The 16,065-nt window shown below is 36.6% G+C and overlaps 1 protein-coding gene across 7 annotated transcripts in view; it reads right to left on the bottom strand.

Annotated features, from left to right (window-relative positions):
* Positions 1 to 704: 704 nt before the first annotated feature.
* The window catches only part of LOC106875077 (E3 ubiquitin-protein ligase MARCHF5), a 75,706-nt gene continuing 60,345 nt past the window's right edge, over positions 705 to 16,065 (bottom strand). For all 7 annotated transcript variants that reach the window (XM_014923045.3, XM_089362501.1, XM_089362499.1 and 4 more), the window contains 3 exons: positions 8,623 to 8,809; positions 7,507 to 7,670; positions 705 to 4,625 (listed from right to left, as the gene is read on the bottom strand). In XM_014923045.3, the coding sequence (XP_014778531.1) occupies positions 4,443 to 4,625; positions 7,507 to 7,670; positions 8,623 to 8,809 (534 nt within the window). In that variant the 3' untranslated portion in view covers positions 705 to 4,442. The remainder of the gene's footprint in view (positions 4,626 to 7,506; positions 7,671 to 8,622; positions 8,810 to 16,065) is intronic.

Below are 16,065 nucleotides of genomic sequence, written 5' to 3'. Positions count from 1 at the left end.
ACAAAATGCTTAGCAGGATTTCATCCATCTTGATGTTCCGAGTTCAAATCCCACCAAGGCCAACTTTACACTTCCATCTTTCAGGGCCGATAAAATAAATACCAGTTGATTATTGGGGTCAATGTAATCAACCTGCCCTGTCCCCTGAAATTGCTGGCCTTGTACCAAAATCTGAAAGCAATATTTCAAGAGGATACTGACACCTGTTATAAACTCCTTTTTAAGCATATATTATTAGAGAATAAAATTGAACCTAAAAATTAGGAATCCCTGAGATTTGGGCAAAGTTTTTAACTATCTTATCTTGTATGTTAGTTAATTGTTTAGTTAACTTTTCAGCCATACTTTTCACATACGTAGTTTTTAAAACAATAACAGAAATATTTCAAATTCTACTTATCTGTGAGTGAGGATAACATTACTTGAATTTTTAAATTCCAACAACAAACAATCAAATCATTATATGAAGAATAGCCTATTACCATCCCACTGAGCCTGGTGTATCTAGTATTTCTTTGAGATATTGCAAAAGTTGTGTAACCAGGCAACCATAAGAGAACAGAGGAAGCAATGCTGGTAAAACATCCATTCTTTAAACAAATAATTATTTTTAAGCAACAAAGCTCAAGATTATTTACTTTCACAGATCTCTGCAGTCCATTTGGTCTCCCTTATCTCAAATTCAAAAGGTATTAACAAATTAGTCACTGTACAGAATACTAATTTATTGCAATCAACTGTTCTCACAAAGTAAAATAAAACCCTGAATTGCAAGCCTATGTGCTGCTATTGCTTGCAACTGTGAATTATATCATTGTATTAATTGCAACTACAGTACAAGGATGTGGTATTGAGTTTTGATCTTAGGTACAATGCTAATCCAGTGACAGGCTACAAATTCCCATCCTCTTCAACCAGTTGTCTTGTCAGTTGCTTGATACCTTATAACTTAACCTTCTGTATCTTTTAACGATAAAGAGACAGCAACAGTTACAAAATAGTTCAATGCAGGTGATTTTATCAGTTATATCACTGTAACGACTATATTTTATTGCAGATGACTTGATTCAATGAAAATAATCAGTTATCAACAATTACTGATGTAAGAGTAATGGTGGTGATTATTAGTATATCCAATAATTCATTAGTATTAGCTGTATTCCCAGGACAAGATATTGAAATACTTCTTACATATTATAGTGTGAGGTTGTAGTACCATGCCCAAAGCTATTATGAGTATGAGGGTATTTGAAAGTACCTCACAGAGTGACGACTGTACCCTGCATAGATATGGGCTGCCTTTTGGCAATCCTGCCAAGGATATGGCAAAGTCATGAGACTGCATTATGGCAACTGTGAAGTGGTTGCAGAAGAGCTCAACTAAGCCAATAATGCTTCTTACATTGGTGCTGAGTTAAGGAATCCTAGGAGATTAAACAGTCAGGATCACCAAAATCTATCAAGAGTAACTGCAATGCATCCATATGGGTGGTGTCCATGGTTGTGTAATTAGCTAATGAAAGATTCACTATGACTCAAGCTCTCAATTCAAATTCATAATAATAGAATTGGATGGTGACAGTCATGAGAATTTGCGAAAGCAGCAAAGAAATATTAAAAAAAAACATGCTCCAAACACAGCACTAAACAATTCTTGTCTCATTTATGCAAAGGGAACATTGGTGACTTTTAAGTGTTTTTATAGAAATTGTAGTGATATGGTGATATGGTGATATGGTGATATGGTGATATGGTGATATGGTGGCTATTATTATCACCATCATGAAGGTGGCAAGCTGGCAGAACAAAATGCTTAGCAACATTTCATCCATCTTTACGTTGCAAGTTCAAATTCTGCCCAAGTCAACTTTGCCTTTCATCCTTTTAGGGTCGATAAATTAAGTAGCAGTCAAGCACTGGGGCCCCAATGTGATCAACTAGCCCCCATATTCCAAAATTTCAGGCCATGTGCCTATAGTAGAAAGGATTATTATTGATAGTATCCTTTATTTTGAGTAGAGCACAAGACATTCCTCAGTCTGCTTCTCTAGAAGTAAAGCAGGTGAGTGATTTGTTGGTGGGGATTCACTTGGTCTATTAGCTGAATAACTTGCTTCTGAAATAACATGTAAGTGGCTGAGGATAACATTACTTGAATTTTTAAATTCCAACAACAAACAATCAAATCATTATATGAAGAATAGCCTATTTCCAACTATTACCATCCCACTGAGCCTGGTGTATCTAGTATTTCTTTGAGATATTGCAAACAGACAAGTGTACCCTTCACAGGTAGAATTGGCAAGACACTGTATGACAAGAATTGCACCTTTTCAATTACAGATACAATCTACCTGATGGGCTTCTATGCAGTTTCTGTCCACCTATCTTCACTCGCCCAAGGTTATAGAAAATGACATTTGCTCAAGATGCAGTGGAATTGAACTCAGGCATCCATGGTTGTGAACTTCTTAACCATTCAGTCATGGTGGAGAACTAAGCTAAAAGAAATTTACAATTTTGGTAAAGTGTGAAGATCAAATCCCTCTCAAAATGAAAATAACCAACAGTAAGAGGTTTATTTAATTTCAAGCTCAGCTCATATCACCAAATCCATTTTCAGTTGGTAAAAAATAAACACAAATATAATCTTTCCAGTATTTCCAACTATTATGTTTCTTTGAGATACAAAAGGTTTCTATTATGTTATTTTAGCAACAAACAAAAATCTCGACATTTTATGGAAAAACCAGAATATCAACGCATTTTTAAAAATTCAAACCTAGCATAGAAAAATATCAAATTTCTTACTCTGTCAGCTCAATGGTAAGATTCTGTTATAAACCATACCTCCTCCCATGTCATCACACATTTTATAATTTGCGAATAACCTCTCCTCCTACACGTTTATGAATAACTAAGCTTGCCTTGCACATTTTGCAAATTTTATTAATGACCAATCATTCTCTCACTTCACATCAGTTTATGAATGATAATCATTAACTCCTCTTGACACCATTTCATAATGGTCAGCTTTTATAAATTTTAAGTTCATATGAGATTATTGAGCAAGTTCATTCTTCCTCTTCTGGATCAGTTTACGCCAAGTCTCCCTTTGCTTTAAAAAAAACTTGTCTTATAACTACTCTTTACTGTTTCTTCAGACCAATCATCATATGGGAAATATTCAGTCTCTTTCACTCAAAGCAACTTGCTCATTATCACATATTGGATCTTGTCTTAGGACAACATGCCCCATAATAAAAGAGGAAATGGCCATGACATTGAATGTTTTGCTCAACCCAATTCTTTCATGTCCTACATCTGCTCATTCAGAGCTAATTGTGATGATTCAAAGACTAAAATCAGCACTAATCAGAAACTGAACTCCAGACACTGAGGCACAAAACTGTAGATGAGATAGCCACAGTTGTAATGCTGATCACAGGATAGGTTGCATCCAATATTGACATACTAGACATCCTATAGGCATAGAGGCATTGCAGCTCCAGGATGCTGGATATGTGGATTTGTAATGAGCATTTGATCAGTTATCTCTATGCTATAATTTTAATTAGTTAGAACCAACTAAGTCAATAATAACAACAGCTAAGAGGACAAATGTTATAAAACATTTCTGGAAGAAAAAAAAAAGGGGTTTTGTACTTATTTCTGCTTTCCCTTTTTTTTTACATTCATTCTGAAAAAATCCTTTATACATGTTTGGTGCTGGTCGTTAAGGGCAACAGACAATTGAATGAGTGGCAGCAACATTGTGCCTATATATATGTACATGTGTCTTTGTGTATGTAATTGCATATGTAGATTGATGATGACATTGGTTATATTTATAGAAGTGTGTTGATACATAAGTATCTGTGAATGCATGATTCGTGATGATGCAAATAGATGTGTGAGTTGCACAAAGATGTATGTGTATATATGCCAGTGTATGAAAGCACAAGTATGTTTGCATATTCATTCATGTGTATAGCTGACAGGAAAAGGAAAGAGAGATTTGGAAAAGAAATTAAGATTAAAAATAAATTTGTGCACTTGAATATCTTCACTTTCTTTCTACTTTTCTTCCCCTTTTTAATTACTTTTTTTCTATTTTCTTTGCTTTATTTTAAAAGTCTTTTTTCTGCCTTTTAAATATATTAAAAGGAAAGATAATTTCATTGAAGTTTATCAAATTTCATTGAGAAAGAGAATGAAATTGATAGAGAGGAGAGACGGAGACTATATCACTCTTTTCTTCTCAACCAATTTCCTTCTTAGTTTGCCGCCTACTCCTTTTCATCTCCCACCACCAGCAATGAACACATACACGCACACACAACACACCACCACCTCCAATCTTTCTTTTCTGCAACAACTGCAATGACAGCAGAAATAATTCGGACAATAATGATATGGTGGCATACTACATCAAAAGAAAATCACTGATGGTCTGACGTTGCTGTGGATGCCATTGATGTAGCCATGCTGGGAGAAACACTGGAGCTAGGTGATACATCGTCTTCATTAAAGTCCTTCACTATACGACTCAGTTGCTGGATGTAGAGCTGTTGACGCAGGTAGATCTTGAGGAAGCCTTTGATTATGATAAATGCCACACCACCCTACGGGAGAGAAAGGGATAAATATTAAGGGAGCAAGATGATGAGAAAATACAACAAACTTTAAACTGAGTGTAATTCCAATCTCAATATTAACACCCTGATACTCACCCTCAAATATCCTCCCCCAATTCTAACTCACATTACACATTTTTCGGATCTTTTTGGTTTGACAGGCAACACTTGTTTTCTTAACGAAACACTTTCAAACTTGGGATACTAGTAGAATGTGTCATATAAAACATCTTTTTCTCTTAGCCTTCTTAACAAAAATTAGTTCTTAATCAGTTATTTCATGTTAAAGTTGTCGTATTTGTGTAATTTCAACCAATCACTGACGTCTATTGAGGTGAAAACAATTACTGCCGTAGAATATTCTAACGGTGTAATGGGATCTTTTCCCTTGAATAAAATTAGTGCCGTTGTTTGTCAACAACAACTATCAGCGGTAGTTATTTATAACATCGTTCGTGCGTTTAGGTTAGGGTTCGGGTTTTAGGGTTAGAGTTGGGGTTAGGGTTATGAGTGAGGTTATGGCAAAAATAATCATAACCCTAACCGTAACCCTAAAACTAACTTTAACTCTAAAACCGGAACCCTAACCCTACAACCAGTACAAACGCACGAATGATGTTATAAATAACAGTACTGCCGATAGTTGTTGTTGACAAACAATGGCACTAATTTTATTCAAGGGAAAAGATCCCATAACACCGTTAGAATATTCTACGGCAGTAATTGTTTTCACCTCAATAGACGTCAGTGATTGGTTGAAATTACGGAAATACGACAACTTTCTACATGAAATAACTTCGAATACAAAATTTTTTTTATCTGTTCTATAACACAAAATATACAAGTATACGAAGTTTGAAAGTGTTTCGGTACCAAAAACACTACATAAAACATAAATGAAAAATGTTGCCCGTCAAACCAAAAAGATCCCATTTTTACTCAATTCTAAAAATATCAGCTGCTGCAGAAAATCGTCTCTTCAATCATTTTTCCTAAACCAACAGTAATGTCTTCCACTACCTTCAGTTATAATCAAAACAACTAAGTTGTATTTGGTATTTGCTGATGGTCACATTTTCTCTAAACATCAACTCTCATAGAAACCAAACTCTTATTCATCAACAATTATAGTGTAAGGAATTTTCTTCCCATTTATTCTTAACAGCAAAACTAATGCCTATGAGCAGAAGTATGTTGTGTCTAGAATTCTCATATCTCCATTTCTTAAAAAATTCAAGATTCTCGACACACAGCATGTCGCAAAGTAAAAATTGAGGGCTCTTTATTTGTTGAAAAGAGTTGTCGTTTGCCAGTTATTAAGTGATAGTCAACTAGATTGTAGGAAAGGGAATGCATTTAGACCAGACTTTGAAGCATCTATATTGATCTTAATCACAACTTGGATAGTAACCCAACTCCAGTCATAATATCTTGAAACTGACTTGATCATGATTGCAAAGTTTCAACCATCTCAACACTGTTATAACAAATAATGTAACATATATGTGAAAGTCCTGATTACCTGAATTGAATTTGTACAGTTAGCTGAATTGGCCATTCTACAAGTCAAAAAATAATTCACTAGTTAAATCCTTCACCAATGCTAAAAATTGGTCCTGACAAGCTTAACTCAATTACATAGTCAACACAGCCGTAAATGGTTGTCTGGTGTAGGTCTAAATTTACTACTACAAGCAGTAGGAGCATTCAGTAGACTGCTGTTAGTGCTTCTCATTTTTTTATTTCATTTTATATTTACAATTTGGGAACAACAGCATAGTTTAGTTGGTTTCTAATGGGTAAATCATTGGTTCACATTTTTGATGGTGAGAGTGACCAGGGAGTGTGAAACCCAATGCAAGAAACTTCCTTTGTAAAGCACCATTGTGGGATTTGATGCTGGGAGGGTTGTCTCACTAATGTTTAAATCCTACATCAATATAAACCAACAAAGATATATAAATACAAACACACACATATATATGCGCAATAGGCTTTCATAGTTATCAAACTCCACACACAAGGTAATGGTCAATCCAAGTTTTTATTATAGAAGACACAGTGGGATCATTTTGAACTCCTTAGCTGTACAACCAGTCTTGAAGAAAAGTACTTTCTAGTGAATTTTTTCTTGAATCATGCAAAGATTTCTTCAGTGCCTCACTAAACTAGAGAAAAATGGAACTGGACTACAACTTTTGTTAGGAAAAGAATTGCCAAGAATAAAAACTGTTCAACAGTGAAACAAATGCTACTTTTACACACATATTGTTGAACACATAAGAGATATATCAAAAACCACACTACTGAACTATCCTGGGTCACAATTCATAAACAATACGGAGCTCAAATTATTACATACCCACTTCCACAAGCTACACTGAACAAATATTCATAGAAATTATACATATTCAACAGTGACAACAGATAATAATAGTTAAACCTCTAAAAAGCAACAACAAACTGTATATTCATCACTACATTTATGTGCATATTACTGTCACAGAAACAGCCACAACTCTAGATGATATTTAAGGAAAACCTACTCACTTGATGAACAACACTATTTCTAAAACACAGCAAACATTAGCCCATTTATGTGCTATTTCTTTTTCTCTTACCTCTGATTTAACAATTCACTTTTGCCCCAGAACTATACTCTTTTGGAAATCACTTCACACATATCCATAACATTTTATTATAAAATAGTTGTAAAACTAAGTAGAGTGACAAGTATTCTTTATATGAATGCACATATAAACAACAATAAAATTTTCTAAAATTCTTTCTCTGCTTATTGTGACCTACAGATGTTCAACATATATTGTACTAACAGCTTTGCTTACTCAACAAACACAAACAAACTTACAAGGAGAGTACGCTGGAAGTTTGACTGGACTGAGCTGAATGCTATTTTTCCAACTGATGTAGCTATGGTAGGTAGTATTAATGCTCCACACATGACTCGAGTAGCTGACATTGGGTTGGTCTGATCCGTACGGCCTTCAACCATGCTAGTGTCACGGTAGCACTCTGCAATAGAAACAAGGGTATCACTGATGTGGCAATGTTATAATTGCTTGTTGTATGCTACAAGTAAACATCTAAGATGCTGCTGCAGCAAAATAGGTTTCACAACAAACAATATTTCTGGGTTTCATATTCTATAACTATGAACTGCTGACACAGGCAGTTGTAAATATTTGCAAGTGCCATGATCTTCTGGATTCCTAGATATTTTAGGTGCATGAAAGACCACTCCACTAGAGTGTTTGAGAATGAAGGATGCAAGATCAAGGTTATAAGTTGCACATGAAGTTTAATAATTGCTTCAATGTCTAGATTCAACTGGCTGATTTTGGTAAAATGTTTACAAAGGATACTTGACTGCAAGTATACAGATATGTTGTTTGACTACAGGTAAGCCTTGATCAAGCTGACCTATGGCCAAAACTATTCCCTCTTAACCATTGAATGTTTACTGAAGACATAGTACATTCAGGACTACATTATTCAAAGTTGTCTTTCAGTTTTTAAAGATGATAGGGAGTTAAATAAGTGAGATTTAAATGCTTTCTCCAGCAGTTCAAACAACTGTATAGACACGCTTTTTGTTGGCCCATTATTAAAGCATGAAATATGATTATATGATCATTATCAGAACTGTTGAGATAGTTCAATGTTGTTTTTATAGTTCTTACATTGATGCTGACCAGAGGAAACCTTGAAGACCAACAGTCAGGATTACCAAGATCTATCAAAAGAATAACTGCAATGCATCCGCAAGAGTAAGAATTCTGATCTAATAATCAAAAATATGATTACAGCAACATGACAGATTTTATATGTAAAATGGTAGAAGTTAATGAAGTGTAATGTAATTACATAGTGAGATATAGTATAGTAAGGTATGCTATAACTTTATATTAGGTTTATTGTGATAGAAATATGGAGTGAACAAATAAAGCATTAAAAACACACTCACCATCTTTGAAAAGATAATTAATAAGAGGTAACCGAGATGAGTGCTTGCGCCACAGCCGCAAAACATAGTCCTCCCACCTGACCAACTTTCCACAGATCAAGGTTAGTGGAATGGCAGGTAATCCAAACAATAAAAATAATGGATCAGCTCGTTCCATCACATTCAGGCCCTCTTTGTGGCCCAACACCTAGACAATGAGAAAAAGAACATCAACAACAAAGTCAGAATGAGATATGATATTATCTAGCACAATATACCACATACAAGTAAACATGGAAAATTAAATAACAAATAACCTAAATTCTACATGTTGTACAACACAAAATCAAACTGAATAAACTGGATACAATAATACTACATTACATTCCTACATACAGCTAAATCTTTATTTTTTTATCCTGGTCTCTGTATTATTAAAAATTCCCATGCAGTCTCCACTACAAGTTTTGAGTCAACAATCTGTTTGTTTTAGGGGGATTTAAAAATCTGAGAAGAATTTAAAATTTACCAATAAGAACTTAAATATATCAAAGCATCTTTTATAAACAGAAGGAATCAAGTGCTTACATACATGCAGCAGTGGTCTAGTTGACAAGGACAATACTGCACTTGTCTTAGAAACAAAGATTCCAAACTTGGATCTAGTTTGCAACCATATAAATATCCAGGAAAAAGATACTGCATGACAATTGGAGATCAAAATGTAGTTTAGATATAAACTACTCAATAGCAGCGTTTTTCTACTGTCTGATGCATGTATATGTACCAATAAGGGAGACCTCTAAGTGGTAGTACAAACTGCTAGAAATAGTAGTCAAATCCCCCTCAAATTACATCCTATTGTTATATGCATAAACCAACAAGGGCATCTCTATATTTCCACACAACAGAAATAGTAGCCAAATATCCCTTAAATTACTCTACATCATATGTATGTATGTATGTATGTATACATGTATGAACAAACATCTCCATAAATCATACTCAACTGTCATATGTATATATAAAATCATCATCATTGTCATGATGTAACATCCTTTTATCCATGCTGGCATGGATTGAATGGTTTCATAGGAACCAACAAGCCAGAGAACTGCACTGAGTTTCAATGTCTTCTTTCGTTTTCTACAGTTGGACACCCCTCCTAATGTCAGCCATTTTACATAGTGTTAATGGCTAAGAGAGTATGATGGATGTTTGTAATGAGTGATACTATGTGAAAGAGAGTAGTGGCTAGCATATAGAAGGGGGGAGGGTAAAGTTAACTGGTAAGGGAGAGCATGGGTGATGGATAATCAAGCTGGTAGTAATGATGGTAAGAGAATGATAGATGTCAATAAAAGAGTGATCTGTGAGATGGAGTAATGGCAGCCAGAACAAGAGGATAAATGGGAAGGTGCTTTGGGTACCTTCATTATTCAGGCATCATGATAGCAGAGAAACATTAATGGCAGTTACATGTTTGCTAGAAAGAGAGACAGAGAGCGAGTGAGTGATGGATCATAGTAAGGATGTACTGAAGGCACAATGAATAGGAGAGTGGGGTATCAATAGATAGATGAAAGGGTATCAAATGGGCAGTGGGGTGGAGTGGGTGCACAGATGGAGTCTAAACAAGTACAAAATGAACAAAACATATATCTGAGTCACCACCACTAACTCCATTAAACTTATGTTTCACAATGGATGCATGAATGGATGAGTCTTTTCCAGCAATGCATATTGCCAATTGCCATGATCCCCTGTCATTTCTTTTATGAAAGTGCAACATCTTGAGATCACTTTGTACAAAGTTTTTGTATGTGTCTCTCTCTCTTTCCTTGTCTTGGCATTGGGTGATTGTAAATGAGTATCACTGTCATTTATTTCAAATATACGAGAACATGTCTGGGCAAGGGGAAATATTATCTTGCTTGCGATCGGGTGAGGGTTGGTGACAGGAAGGACATCAGGGCTGTAGAAAATCTGCCTCAAATAAACTCTGCCTGACCCATGCAAATATGTAAAAGTGAAAGTGGTTAGTGATATACTTTTAATAACAGTTTGATTCAGCTCCACAAGACCTTTAAGTCTTGTGGGCACATAGGACATGTCCATTTCATTAGATGTTAGGAGCAAAGTGAGAGTTTTAAGAGAATTTCAGGATGCCTTCTATATGCTAGACATCTGTTGGTCAGCTCAAGTTACACGGTATTAATGCTATCAAGTGACACCACATTTTCAGGTCAATGTGCTTGAACAGAATATTAACAGGGTGCACCAAAGCGTATTCTGTAACATCAGTTCTTGTGTTGGGTATTGCATTGGTAAACTGTGATCTTGGGTTGAGTCAGTAGCTCAGCTGTCGTTCAATGGAGCATGAACACATTATTGGCAACAATATTTACATGGAAATAGCCAGATTTGCTGGTGCTGGGTTACTGCTGAGGTTGTATGACCAACATGGGTGGCCTGTAGAGTTGCACAGTTAACTTGTCAGTATATATATATATATATATATATATATATATATATATATATATACCAGCTGAATAGCCCAACATTGCCAGGCAATTTTTACAATAGAATGTCCTATATAAATTTTTTGTTTATTACATGTCAGGTCATGCCTTCCCTGACAGATAGGCCTCTTGATCAGGGCAGATTTGTGTAATTTTTCACAAAAAAACTTCATTAAGGATATTTTTGCCTTTTTAAATTATTTACGTGTCTGTTCAATTGTTTCACATGACTTTATTCATTAAAACTTATTAGAACTTCAGAAGTTCTTACAACTTTGGTTATCATAATGCTTTGCTTTCGTTTGTTTAACAAAAATTTCTCCTCCTAATGATTTTGCTTTCATTTTGTGATAGACAGCAATCATGCAGAAAATGCCAGCTTCCAAATCCTGTTTTCTGATTAGGTAAAATTGATTAAACTTTAAATCTCAGTAACATTTTTCTGGAACAAACAAATAACAAAATCAGATTTAACGTGGAAAATTCTTTCAATATACCAAATTTGAAAATTTCGACGTAATTTTAAAATCTCACAATATGTGACAGCAAGAGGAAAGACCCTACAAAAGTGGAGAGACAGACAGTTATAGGATGTGACACACACATAACTACACATTTAAAAATGTACATACAGGTAATCACAAGTTTAAAACGTTGTATAGTAGACGCATGTATGTATGTATATATATGTATGTGTGTGTGTCTGTGTCTGAGTGTTTCTCAGGATGCCCCTGGGAGCTCCTCTATGCTGATGACCTTGCACTAATTGCCAAATCACTATTAGAACTAGAGGAGAAGTTTCAGGTGTGGAAGCAGGGACTAGAATCGAAGGGCCTTAGGTTCAACTTAGCTAAAACCAAAGTTCTAATAAGTAGGAAGGTAGACAAAACACAGACCCATTCAGGTAGATGGCCCTGCTGGATCTGTAGAAATGGTGTAGGTAGAAATTTTATAAGATGTACCCAGTGCAAGCTATGGACACATAAGAGGTGCAGCAATATCAAAGGAAGGTTAACTAGGAAGTTAGTTTTTGTATGTGGCAGATGTTCAGGTGCAATAAACACTGAAAATGTGCAGAAAACAACTTCTGTCTCATTCCAGGGAGAAAAACTAGAGGTAGTTGATAGCTTCCGCTATCTGGGTGACCAGGTTAGTAGTGGGGGTAGGTGCGCTGAAAGTGTAGCTGCTAGAATAAGAATAGCCTGGGCAAAGTTCAGAGAGCTCTTACCTCTGCTGGCGACAAAGGGACTCTCGCTCAGAGTAAAAGGCAGGCTGTATGACGCATGTGTACGAACAGCCATGCTACATGGCAGTGAAACATGGGCCTTGACTGCTGAGGACATGCGTAAGCTCACAAGGAATGAAGCCAGTATGCTCCACTGGATGAGTAATGTCAGTGTGCATACCCGACAGAGTGTAAGTATCTTGAGAGAAAAGTTGAACCTAAGAAGCATCAGTTGTGGTGTGCAAGAGAGACGAGTGCGCTGGTATGGACATGTGGCGAGAATAGATGATGATAGCTGTGTGAAAAAGTGCCACACCCTAGCGGTTGAGGGAACCCATGGAAGAGGCAGGCCCAGGAAGACCTGGGATGAGGTGGTGAAGCATGACCTCCGAACTTTAGGTCTCACCGAGGCAATGACTTCTGACCGAGACCTTTGGAAATATGCTGTGCGTGAAACCAAAATCCAAGGCCTCTGCCAGGGCCAGGGATAGACCAAAATCCAAGGCCTTGCCAGGGATGTAGCCAGCGCACTTATACATAACATTCCTTCTTTGCATACTAAACTCCGCTTTCGAAGACCTGTTGAGGCAAGTGAAATCGAAATCGAACTAAATTTGTAGACTGGTACCCATGCCAACGTCTTCATTGAACACTAAACTCGGCTTGTGAAGACCTGTTGGGGCAAGCGAAAGCGAAATCGTGATGGCACCAGTACCAGTACCAGTAACTCACTAAGAGCACTGTCCAAGCGTGATCGTTGCCAGAGCACCAGCTGCCTGGCTTCATGCCGGTGGCACGTAAAAGCACCCACTACACTCTCGGAGTGGTTGGTGTTAGGAAGGGCATCCAGCTGTAGAAACTATGTCAAATCAGATTGGAGCCTGGTGTAGCCATCTGGTTCACCAGTCTTCAGTCAAACTGTCCAACCCATGGAAAGCGGACGTTAAACGATGATGATGATGATGATTATTAAGGCAGCAAACCGGCAGAATCATTAGCATGACAGGCAAAATGCTTAACAGCATTTCATCCATCTTTATATTCCAAGTTCAAATTCCACCCAAGTCAACTTTACCTTTCATTCTTCTTGAGTCAATAAAAATATGTTTGAGTTGAGCATTGGGGCTGATGTAATCAACTAGTCCCATCCCTGAACTTGCTGGCCTTGTGCCAAAATCTGAAACCATTATTATTATTAATATTATCAATAATAATAAGGCGGCGAGCTGGCAAAATCATTAGCACGTTGGGCAAAATACTTAGCAGCATTTCACCTGTCTTTCAGGGACAATAAATTAACTACTAGTCATATGCTGAGGTTGATGTGATCAACTTACCCACTTCCCACAAATTTCAGGCCTTGTGCCTATAGCAGAAAGGATTATTACCTCTGCCTTAGCGAAGGTGGAGGTGTTGTTTTCAGTTGTGTTTGTTTGTTCGTTTGTCTGTGGACAAGATATCTCAAGAACCACTGGATGGATTCGGATGAAACTGTCAGGGATGTTTGGCCCCGTGACTTGTACAAACTAATTAGATTTGGGGATCAATCAGGTACCGGACAAGGGTTCTGGATTATTTGTTGTATTTACTTTACATGAAGTATTACAATCTTAAGTTGACTCTCAAATCTTTCTCTGATTATCTCCCTTGAAAGCACACTCATGGTTTCCACATAAGTCATGGCAGTGTTGCTGTTTCCAAAGTTTTATTTTTGTTTCTCTGTTATTGATTTTACTTATGTTTCTATCTTAGTAGAAACTGATGGATAAAGAAATCAAACTACATAAATAAATGGCAGCAAAACCATTCAGAAATTAAATAACACTAACATATTCAGTAACAATAATAAATTTTATTTATTCTTCACAATTTTTAGTTTTACCAATTTTGAATATATTGCTCCTGTTTAAAACCTCTTACCTACTTGAAAATTGCATTTCAGGCTCTGCCTTGAAGGAAGCTTTACTTCTTGGACTCGTGTTTTTGTGTGCAACGATGTTGTTAAATCTCTGTTAACAATATTGTATGCAGGTCCTTTCTGTTTTCTTTCACGCATGGATAAATTTTTCACTATAGACCTTAATGGTCATAAAGACACTATATCAGTGAATAGACTAAAAAAAAGCCTTCATAGAGAAAACTGTCCCTGTTCCCACTGCAGATGAGACACACACCGCATTACAAACATGGCCCGCACACCCACCTTCACATTCCATGACTACCATTGGGTTCGATCAGGTACTGGACAAGGATTCTGAATTATTTTTGCGGCTTTTTTTACTTAAATTTTGAGAGTGGTCTGGTTCATTTTTAGTATTCTTGTTTGTAAGAGCAGTAGAATATATTTTAGATATTCTCATTTTAAAAATCATCTCTGGCCAATTGTTGAGAGGACGTTGGTGGAGGTTTGTGCTCTCTGAGTGCTCTTTATAATTATTGTTGATATTACCATTATTACTACTACTAATATTACTATGACCAGAACTCTATTTTCATCTTTCCTTACAACTTGTGTTTACTGTATCTTCCATTTGTGTTCATTATTTTTTATCTTATTATCATTATTGTCATTCTCTATTTGCTTTTGTTTGTTTTTATATTCTATTCCTATTTGATTGTCATTATGGCACGGGTGGAACAGAAACCAACGAGTTAGAGGACTGCCTTCAACAATGTCTGTTTTGACAAAGTTTCTATGGCTGGATCATCTTCCTAACACCAATTACTTCACAGTGTGTACTGGGTGCTTCTTTTTGTGGCACTGGCACTAGTGAGGTCATCAAGTAATTTGCAAGGAAAAGCAAAGACCATCAACTGAGTGGAGGTATAGAGAAGGATGTGGTATTTGAGAGGCTAAAGTATGATAGAGAGACAGACACAGATCTCTTATTATAAAGGAGATACATAGCTACCCCATATTATATAAGCTGGAAAGAAGACAATGATGTTGATAATGAGAGTCAGAGGGTACTATCAAGATACAAGGTGTGTGTAGGAAAGAATATGGACAAAGAATTGGAAAGTGGGGTGGATGAGTTAATTACTGGCACAGTCAGTTATGATGACAGTGGAAGCCAATCAGTGAAACAACCTGCTTGTGAAAGACACATGTATCCTTAACACAGTTCTCTAGGAGATTCAGCATGCTACAGAACGTGACAAGGCTGGCCCTTTGTAATACAGGTACTACTCATTTTTATCAGCTGAGTGGATTGGAGCAATGTGAAATAAAGTGTCTGCTGAAGGAGGACACAATATGCCGCTGGGAATTGAATTCACAACCTTTCAGTCATGAGCCATATACCCTAACCACTAAGCCACATGCCTTCATTAGAGTATGAGAGTAGCAGGATGGATTGTTAGAGATGGGTGAAGAGATTAATGTAATGAATAGGACTAAAGTGGAGGTGTGGTTGATGGTAAATATCAGTACAGAGAGGGTTAAAGTGAAAGAATAGGAATGGTTCGAGGAGATAAGTGCCAGCACAGGAAAGGAGGAGAGCAGCAGTATGATAAACCTGTAGGTTTATCACAAAATATGTAGATGACTGTAGGGTGGGAAAGTGGAGGTTGGTAAAAAGTTGTAGGCTGCCTGAATCAAGAATTATATACAGTAGAACCTCACAGTACAAGCTGACGCTCATGCAAATTTTTGTCTTGCGAGTTTCTTACAAGCGACAGTGAGGCAGCACTGAACACACACTTGCTCTCCCAACA

Source organism: Octopus bimaculoides, chromosome 14 (assembly GCF_046866305.1).
Source record: "Octopus bimaculoides isolate indiv1 chromosome 14, ASM4686630v1, whole genome shotgun sequence".
Taxonomy (NCBI): Eukaryota; Metazoa; Mollusca; class Cephalopoda; order Octopoda; family Octopodidae; genus Octopus; species Octopus bimaculoides.
This window is presented reverse-complemented; position numbering and strand designations above follow the sequence as displayed.